This window comes from Impatiens glandulifera, chromosome 5, assembly GCF_907164915.1.
Source record: "Impatiens glandulifera chromosome 5, dImpGla2.1, whole genome shotgun sequence".
Lineage (NCBI taxonomy): Eukaryota > Viridiplantae > Streptophyta > Magnoliopsida > Ericales > Balsaminaceae > Impatiens > Impatiens glandulifera.
Window position 1 is genome coordinate 44,443,732 of NC_061866.1, and position 10,331 is coordinate 44,454,062.

The window sequence follows — 10,331 nt, forward strand, 5'->3', positions numbered from 1 at the left end:
TTAGACAAGCCAAATTACGAAATAAAAATAAATCAAATTGTTTTCATTCTCAAATAAAATGACATTCTATAAAAATAACAAACACGTCACCTAACCTATTATCGAACATGTAAATATTTTGGAGAGGAGAGACTAACTATGTTTTTGATAATTTATTTAATATTCAACTATATAAATCTTCTTATTAATCAAACCAAATTAACTTTTTCTTTTATATAGAAAATTATCATTACATCTCACATTTATTTTTTTACAATCATTTAAGACGTTTTAAATTAAAATTTATGACATAATTTCTTAAAAAACACTTTTGTAATTTAAACTAGTGAAGTTAATCAAACATAATTAACTATAAAACATATGTTTTAAAATCAATTAACTTATTACACAAACAAAAAAGATTAATTTGAATGTCAAAAGAAAAATTAATAACACATAATTTCTTTATTAAAAAAATCATAACACCTCATAATTATAATCAATCATTTAAATCACATTAATCATAAGTCCTAAAAGTAAAATTCTATCACCTTATATGTCCTTACTTTTGCATATTTAAAATTCACCCTAAAGTTTAGTGGCGTCTTATTTATTATCCTTTTTCAAAATAAAATAAAATAAAATAAAGAAATGGAAGCAACTAATCCACCACCACCATGAGGTTAATAAAGTAGTTTTGTAAATAATTAAAGGGCATACTCGTCATTATCTCTATCCCGCGTTTTCTCCATAGATGACGTTAGAGAGAGAAAAACCGAAACTCACAAGAACTTTCCCTCTCATCTCGACGCCATCTATCGCTTCTCGTCAGAGTCTCCATCGTCACTTCCAATTTCCAAATCCCAAATTCCAATTCTCTCTCCTCCTTCTTTCTCTCTCTAAAACCTCCGTTCTCGTCAATCATGGATAACAACGATACCGTTCCTCAGCCAAGAACACTTCCTTCAACAACATACGCTCTAAGCGGAAGAATCATGTTAAGCGCAATCGTTATCCTCTTCGGAATCGTCATGTTCATGGCTTGTCTCCACATATACGCCCGTTGGTACCTTCTTCGAACTCGCCGTCGCGTAGCTCGTAACCGCGCTCGTCGCCGTACGCATCTAGTCTTCTACGTCGATACCGGAAATCCAACCGCCGTCTCCGGTGTTTCCGGTTTCCGTGGCCTCGATCCTTCCGTACTCGAATCACTTCCAGTTTTCATCTATTCTTCAAAAGATCATCCAGAAGGACTTGAATGCGCGGTTTGTTTATCTGATTTCGAACAAGGAGAGAAAGGTCGTATTATGCCTAAATGTAGTCATAGTTTTCATATTGATTGTATTGATATGTGGTTTCATTCTCATTCTACTTGTCCGCTTTGTCGATCGCCGGTTGAATCGGTGCCGGAAACTTTAAACGAGGTGGTTGTTACTGTAGTAGATGAGCCTGATAGAAACAGAACAGATGTAGTAACCGATTCGATTTCAGATCTGTGTTCTTCTACGTTTGTGCATGATGAAACCGATCCGCCTATGGCTTCATCGTCGTTGAGTGATCGGAGAAAAACAATTGAATTGTCGATTAATGTGTCAAGGAGTAACGAGTTGGAAGAGGAAGTCGGAACGAGTTCGCCGGCGAGTCAGGGGTTTAAATCGCCGGCGAGTCGGTTACGTTCGTTCAGGAGAATGTTGAGTATGAATAGAAAAGGTTCGGTAGGTAACGAGGCTGATGTTGAGCGAGGTTCGGACGAGTCGACTCATCAACTTATAGTGAGTCAGACTCCTAGGTAAAAAATTGAGTATATTACACGTGGCACTATGTGATTGGTATTGATGTATACTTGGCGAGTCATTAACTTGTACATAGTATCCTTATCCTGTTTTTTTTTGTTTTTTTTTAATTATTATTTGGCGAAGAAGAAGATAAAGTAAACTTTAGAGAAATCTTTATTTGTTGTAATTATTAACTTTTTAGCTTCGTAAAATAAAATAATAATTATAAAAAGAAAAACTGTCTATTAGCCGTCACATGTGAAATTCAGGAAAAAGGAAAATTCCAAAATCATCTTTATTCTAAACTAAGAAAAGTTAAAATATTGGTGTTTCAGTTTTTTAAATTTTATATTAAATTAATTTGATTTTATAAAATTGTAAAAGAATAAAATGAATTATATTTATAAACTATTTATTTTTAATTAATTGGATAAAAATTATTGTTCCTTGAGAAAGATAGAAATATTTTTTATTTTATTTTATTTTTTAAGTAAAAATACTTATAATATATTAATATATATAAATAAAATATAAAATAATAATTTAAAATAATGATTATTTTAATATTTTATTAATAAATTAAATAATTTGATAGATAAATAAAAAAATAAGAATTATTTTTAATTATTTGAATAATTATTAGTGTTTATTTGAAAAAACAGTGAACATAACTTAAAAAGTTTTTTTTATCTCCACTTATTTTAATTTAAGGTTCTTTTATGTTTATAAATTAATTTTATATAATAATATAATATTAAGTAAACTTTTTATATTTATTATCTTATTTAAAAATAAATTTATATCAATTTAAAGAATTTATTAATAAATGATAAAAAGTTTTAAGTTTAAGAATTTATTGATAAATGATAAAAAGTTTCAATTTTAACTTTTATTATTGAATGATATACATAAATTAAATTAAAATGGTAGCTCTTTTCTCCAAAATGATATTACATGAAACAAAAAACAACTGGTTTGAGTCGGTCATAACATATTTCTATCGGTTATTTTTTGTTGTTATAAAAAGATGGAGGGTCAAAATGCAAAATTGAAAAAACATTGATGGCTATTGTTTGAGGGGGGCATTGACATTTTTCGGAATGAAGACAGCCGCCACACGCAAATGTCTCCTTTACTCTTTCTCAACAATAATAATGCATTCACGTCTGTTTCTTTTTAATATTTTATTTATTATTCTCATTTTTAATAAATTAATATACAACTAGCTAAGATAATACTTTATTCCTTCTTTCAGATCGAACAAAACAATATTAAATAAAATTAAACAATCATTTTTATTTTATTTCCAATTGTAATCTCTTGTATATTTAGCGGATTAAATATAAATTCAATAATTCATACTCATTTATCAATCATATAAATTAAATAATTCATATTCAATATTTATAAAATAATTTTAGTCAACTTTATTATTAAACAAATAAAATTAATTAAAAAATACCAATATAATAATAATTTCTTATTAAACAAAAACCAAAAACAAGTTAATTCATATATCAGAAATTTCTTATATCATAACTTATCAAATTGAATTAATAGATTTAGTATGAATCAAATTAGTTTGATTGTTTTAATAAACCTTATATCTCAGGCCGATTTCCGATCTGATTGAGTCGGTGTATAATCCAAGTCTCCGAGAAACAACTATGGCAATAGGATGACCAAATCAAGAGTGCCAAGTCTCGTGAATTCGGTTATTAAACATCAATGACCTTAATATATTGGATCATAATATCTTATAACTAGCCAACAAGTTTGATAATATTTTGGATAATAGTCGATAAATCTCTTCGAATTCATATTTCAAGCATTTTGTATGTAATTAAGACAAATTAGCGTATAATTTTACTTCTTAAAAGATTACTCAATTTTCAAATGGAAGCATCGTTGAGTAAATGGAAGATTAATAAGATAGTACAATATAATAATTCCTGCATTTAAATTTGTCATTGCTATAACAAGCAACTAATAATAAATAAGTCTCCTAAACCAGATTTACAAGAAGATGAACAAAACCAGATTTACAAATATTTTGTCAATGATTGTTAATAGGCATACATACCCTAGTACAACTAAATCATGTTACAAATCATCATATGGTAAAAAGGGTGCAGGTAAGTCTCCTAAATACATTAGTGCTGACACAAATGATTAGTGTTAATAAAGAAAGAGACAGAAGAGCCTAACCTTTCTTGCTAAATGGGTCGTCATGTCATGTCATGTCCATCGGTTGAACATGTCGCGATTTACGCCTTCTTTTGCTATCGGGTGTGCATCTAATACCATTTGGTTTTTCTAAATTTACTGCAAAATTGCAGTTTGCTTCTGAAGGAGTCGAACTGACTGCTGGATTTTTCCCCTTTGCAGACAATTTACTATTGTCATCTTTGGAAGCTCTTTTCTGTATTGGAGAATTTATCCTCTTCTTTTTCTTTGATGATGGAAGCACTACCTGTTTCTTGACATGGCTAATGAGGCGCACATGGAATGGATTTGCAGCTTCATAGCAGACGGATCCAGCATTCTTCTCTAGATCAACATTTCTATTATTTACCTGAAATTTGTGGTTATAATCAAACAATAAGCAGAAGCAGCAAATGGAAAATGGGAAAGGGGAGGAGAAAATAACTATTGACTAATTTTGGTTACTCCGAATTCAAACAAGTGAAGAATGGAAGAAAATGTACAGGTTTTAAATCATTTTGAAGTTTACTATATAAACAAACAATGAGGGGATTGGAAGAATGTTGTGTTACTGAGATTTGATTATTGATTGTTTGATGATTTAAAATAAGGATTGGAATTGAAATATATATGACTTTCTAATTTCAATTTCACCCTTTCTGCTTAGGAATTGTAATTCTATGATTTCTAATTCTGATTTCAATTAGGACAATAAATAATTACCAATTGTAGAAGTGCAGAAAACGTTCGAGCAACCTCGTGCTTCTCTTGTCCTCTGACAATATCCCCATATGATAATACAGGTTTCTCTCCTGCTTGTGAGGATAGCTTGTCTAAAACTCTCTCGCCATATTCATGAATATCAAATTCTGGACGCGATTCCTTCACAATGTATCAGTGTTATTATAATAATCTTCTTCCTTTTTACAAAGCTGGAGATTTTGTCTAGAAAAACATACCTGTTCTTCCAAATTTTGTTCAATTCTTTGTTTCCATGTGGAGACACGTGTAGCTAATTCCGTCCGTTCCTCTGTTTCTGCAATGCTAGCTAGAAGAGCATCCTGAATTCAAAAGGACAGATTATCGATCTTTCTATAGTTATAACTTTTGATATATCAAATATGAACACAAATCCAAAAAGATGATCTCACCAAGTGAGAACGACATAGATCTTCCAGGCTTGCTTGAGAACTCGGACCCTCTTGTGATTCTTGAGTTGTAACACCATCATCATGCTGCAAGATTCCAATATTCCCAATTAAAAAATGTTACTTGTCTAATAATTAAAACATTTTAACGGCGGTTCGATTCAACCTTCTCGGTTTGTATTGGCACGTCTCCTCCACAATCAAACGTATGTTCTGGAATCTCAAAGTCGGGTACATCAAAACTGAAGTCTTCTAGGTCATTGTTGTCGTCAACATCATCGTTCTGATCCTTCTGATCATTCTGATTTTGGAATAAATCATTATCTTTGACCCCATCAACTAGTGCTTGCCTCAACTGCATAAAAGAAATCAAAGATTTATGATAGAAAACCATTTTCGAACAGATTAAAACATTTAGTTAAAAATTTCAATATAAAAAACCTTTTCATATGGAGGAATCTGGGTTACATCTTGTCTGTCAGATGCTCTGGATCGCATTTCAAATAATTCATTAAATTCTGGACTAATTGTACCATTCAGTTTTGCGGGAGGAAAATCAGTCTGTAAATGGTGCAATTTAGTAGTCCTCTGCCTTCGGAAAGCTTTTACTGCTCGAAGTTGAAAAGATAAGTGCACAAAACCAAGCATTTTAGGAATCTAAAGAATAAATGGTACCTTTTTTAAAAGATTTTACTTTAAGATTCCCAGGCTCATGAGGATTCAAAGGCTTCCAAGGATCATGTTCATCATCAGAAACATCAGGTTCTTCTGGTTCTGCATTTCCATCGCCCACTTCAAATTCATGAATATTTTCTTCAAAGGCAAATGAGTCATTCCTAATACAAGAATCATTTGGATTAATTTTTTCAACGATTGGAGTTTGTTCGGGGTTCACATTTTTGTTCTTCCCAACAGATTGTCTACGTGCAGTTCCCCCAGATTGGTTCAAAGGGGAATTTAGGATTTTGCGCGATTTGGCAGCAGAGAAGGAAGTTCTTCTACATGAACCATTCCTGTCTCTTCCAGCCTTAGAATCATCTTTTAAGTAATCATCAACTGCTGTAGCATTACAAGGTTCCAATATGATAAAATCCCGATAAAGATTGCTCGTGGATAACTGCAACCACAAAGGAATAAGAATTAATTTTCAAAATAGAGCCTATATGGAAACTAGTATTTGTCACGGTTTAATTGAAAAGAGTAATGATAGGGAGCGGGAAAAAATGACAAGAAAGTCTAGGGAAATGATGTGTCATTTCCTGAATTGTTTGAAAATCTGAAAATTCTCTCTCCTATTAAATTTTCAAGCCACTCAGAAAATGACACATCATTTCCCTAGACTTTCTTGACATTTTTTTCCCGCTCCCTATCATTACTGAATTGAAAATTCGCATAAAACGATTTTCTTTCTAGATCAATTTTTTATATTATTTTCTAGAACTTTCTAAATTTTGGAGAACATAATGAATTATGATTTTCCATATCATGATCAACATGAAAAAAGTTGATGAAAAATAACAGCCCTAAATGGTGTACAGATTAATCCTTTATTTTCCAAAGAAGAATATAGGGAAAAAGGTACCAAGTATGTCTCCAGTTCCCCACAATCACCAGTAGCTTCTAAGCAATCACCTTCAAGAACAACTAAATTTGCAGGTGGCTTCACAAAGTGATTCAATGCATCCTCTCTTCCTATATCTATGTCTAGCGAATTTTTCGGATCAACTGCATAACAATTACATAAAAGTTCAATTAATATATACTGCAACATACTCTGACGAATGAAATTTATGATGTAAATCCTTTTCATTATTAATAGAAGGTTCTTTCCTTTTCGCAGAAAAGAAAAGAAGAAAAAAGGACTACCTGGAATATCATCCAAATCCAAGAAATTTTCATTTTCTTCATCGGTAACTGCTTGAGGAGTATTCTCGTTTTCTTGAGCTGATGTACCTTCAGGTTGAACCTGCTGCCTGCTTACCACATGACAGCAAAACAATGACTAATGCAAGTTTAGTGAATATTTAAATTCTACAACTTGATATCATTACAATATGACTTATTTCATCATTACACTAATTTTCCAAGAAATATTAGTGATGATATTGATAAAAAAGAGATGTTTACATTATCCTAGAATTAGTCATCAATTTAATACAGGTAGAGAGAGTTAATTACACATCAGGGAACTCTAAGCTTCTTTGATAGCATAATATATTCAAATTTTTCATATATACTTGGTTGGCCTAGTAACATGTCCAATCCAACAATCATTATTAAAAACTTTGTTGAATTTGAACAACTTAAACCCCTGCAATCATATTAGGTTTCTTTAAGGTCCATCAAAATTTTCATTTAATAAGTGAAGACTAGTAATAACAGAAACATGTAGATAGCTAATACCAGGCAGAAAAGGAGTTTGAAACATGTAGATAGCTAACCCCTGCAATCTTTTTTCTAAGTTTTCTTTTGAGTACATATTGATCACCATGTTTTAGGTTTTCTCATAGGAGTTTCCATGGATTAATGAAAATGAGTCTCAGCTAGCAGGAGAAAGTCCAAAAAATTGTAAATCAAGAGAAGGGCACAGCATATCTTCTTCAATAAAACCTCAAATGTATTGATTAATATGATGAATGAAAAACCACACCTGTTATGCGAAATGAATTCCAAGGCATGTAAAACCAATGAATATAGATATTCAACCTTCCTGCTGTACACTTGAATTGAACCCTGAAGCAGTAACGCAGCTTTTCGTTGCAAAGGAAAGAAATTGTATCAGTAGGAAACAAAACAAGAAATTTCAAAATATGTGTAGAACTTGTAAAGTGCGAACCTTCAGCAAAATTTACAGAAAGGGGACTACTACTATCTTCACCAGTGATTTCACCCGAGCAGATCTTTAGAAGGTATTCCTCTAGGTTTTTAGCGAGATCGACGGTCCAATTCGATTCTAGGTCACGAAGTGGCTGTACGGCGTGGATCCGGCTACTACCCGGTTCTTCTCTGTCGTGACTCATCTTCGTTCAACCCGAATCGTAATACCCATTTCCCCGTCAAAAGAATTTCATTCCCAAGTCCTAAGATGAGAAAGCAAATACGGAAACCCTAAAACAGAGATTAAGAATTGAAGAAGTTTGAAAGCAAATCGAGGGAAATGGAGACAATACCATAAAGCGAAAGAACGTATCAGATGAGATTCAGAATGGAAGACGGAGGAGGGAGACGGTGAATTCGAAATTTTCGACCAAGAACGAAGAACCCCCGGTTCAGAAACACAAACAAGGATTTGGGCCTATCTACCGGTCTATGTAAAAGCCCAAGTGCTTTTTCTAAGGGTTTATTTAAATAAACTTTGGGGTGATTTGAAGGGAGTGTATATATTTTTATTTTATGTTTGGGATAAAAATACTTAAAATATTTTAATATATATATATATATATATATATATATATATATATTAAAAAGTAATTTTTAATAATAATAAAAAAAACATAAAAAATTTTAAATTTTAAATGTCAATAAGATCAAAAAATTATCTTCTCGTACAAGTCATTTTTTTCAAATTTAAGCGAACGCGTGTAATATGAATATTTTTAGACGATCGTTTTTAACCGTAACATAAAGATATATAAATATTTAATAATAAAATAATATTTTTTTAAAAATATAAAATATTTTAATATTTTAGTTAATGATTAAGTGATGCAATTAATTAATTAATAAATAAAGTAATATTTGAATATATTTTTTATATTTGTGAGGTCACGTATATAAATTACCATCAAATAAAATAATTGAAGAAAAAAATGTTAGTTTCCATTCATGTTGTTTGATTGGATATGAGTTATTTAAGTATCATAAACAAATTAAATATTAATTGCACACCTTTATTTTTATTTTATTTTTATCATATTACTCAATTTATTATTTAAATATTAAAATATTTTTTATTTTAAATTATTATTTTATTATATATTAATCCTTCTAAAAAAGTTATCAAAATAATTTATCCTTCAAAACATTATTATTTTTTAAATAATCATTTCGTCGAAAATCGATTTTACGGTATAAACACTTATGATATCCTTTAACTTTATATTTCTATTTTATCAATAATCATGACATAAATAAAATGTGATTAGTGGAAGTAACGGTGTTTCCAATGACAGACGGGGAGTAACGTAAACTTTGATTTGAATCAAAATATTATTTAATTCTCATGCCTATCTCTCCATTTAGTTAAGTTAATTGTATACGAGGGTCGAAAAATAAAATATGATTCAAATTAGAAACATCATAATATGTGTTTTTTCTTAGTTATAAAACAAAATACTAAAAAGTGAACTCTTAAATTAAAAATGGAAAGGGATGCCTTTGAATTAAAATATTATTTAAAAAAATATAAATGTAATAAAATGAGACAAATAGATAATAGGAGCTTGTTTCAATAAAACAAAAACAAATAAATGGAGAATGTGGGTATTGTTTTATTTAAATAATTTTATTTGTTTGAAATTGTAAAAATATTTAAAAAACAAATTAGTAAAAGAACTTACAGATATACATATATAATAAAAAAAATTAAAAAGTATTTTAATATTTTGAAAAAAAATTATTATCAATTTATTAAATAAATTCAACCAAATTTTAAGAAAATATTATATTATATTTCAAACAAAAATCAAAATAACTTTATTTCTGGAGCCCAACAAAAAAAAACTAGTGAATTTCAATAACCATATTTAAAATTATCAAAGTAGATATCACAATTATTTTTTTAACTAAGATTCAAACAAATTTTGTTAAGATCTTTTTAATCTTTCATTTCATATATTCTTATCATTATCAAAATTATAAATATTTTTAGATGTTAATATATATTCAATAAAAGAGAACATAATTTTATGTTTTTTTTAAATGAACCATATAATATAAAAAATAATAACAATCTAAAAATCAACAATTAAAGAAAAGGGTATTAAAAAAAAATGTAATTTGCCGTTTTTTTGCTCCCCAAAATATTTTGGAGTAGATAAATACAAAAAATATAATACAACCAACCATGTATAATCTCTATGTAATGCTGGCAGTATTTCCTATGAATCTGCAGCATCTTATACATTATATATAAATAAATAAATAAATTAATTAATTAACAAACAACTTTAAATTAAACAAAAAAAAACAAGCTTAAAATTTGACTAATTTTATTTTTTTCTAA

At 29.4% G+C, this 10,331-nt stretch overlaps 2 protein-coding genes across 3 annotated transcripts; one reads left to right on the forward strand and one right to left on the reverse strand.

Moving 5' to 3' along the window:
• Nucleotides 1–817: 817 nt before the first annotated feature.
• LOC124938503 (RING-H2 finger protein ATL2) lies at nucleotides 818–1,941 on the forward strand. The gene has a single exon (XM_047478947.1). The coding sequence runs from the start codon at nucleotides 903–905 to the stop codon at nucleotides 1,770–1,772; it is 870 nt and encodes a 289-aa protein (XP_047334903.1). The 5' UTR covers nucleotides 818–902; the 3' UTR covers nucleotides 1,773–1,941.
• A 1,834-nt stretch (nucleotides 1,942–3,775) lies between these two features.
• Nucleotides 3,776–8,407, reverse strand: LOC124937923 (condensin-2 complex subunit H2). 2 transcript variants are annotated; one of them, XM_047478259.1, is made up of 12 exons: nucleotides 8,278–8,407; nucleotides 7,944–8,187; nucleotides 7,758–7,857; nucleotides 6,974–7,080; nucleotides 6,690–6,832; nucleotides 5,783–6,224; nucleotides 5,549–5,715; nucleotides 5,274–5,462; nucleotides 5,111–5,194; nucleotides 4,919–5,020; nucleotides 4,683–4,841; nucleotides 3,776–4,329 (listed from the first exon to the last, which is right to left on the reverse strand). In XM_047478259.1, exons 2-12 carry the CDS (start codon nucleotides 8,125–8,127, stop codon nucleotides 3,988–3,990), a joined length of 2,019 nt encoding a protein of 672 aa, XP_047334215.1. In that variant the 5' UTR covers nucleotides 8,128–8,187; nucleotides 8,278–8,407; the 3' UTR covers nucleotides 3,776–3,987. The 2 variants fall into 2 exon arrangements, with proteins under 2 accessions (XP_047334215.1, XP_047334214.1); XM_047478258.1 differs by lacking the exon at nucleotides 8,278–8,407 and having other exon boundaries at nucleotides 7,944–8,268.
• Between the last annotated feature and the right edge of the window lie 1,924 nt (nucleotides 8,408–10,331).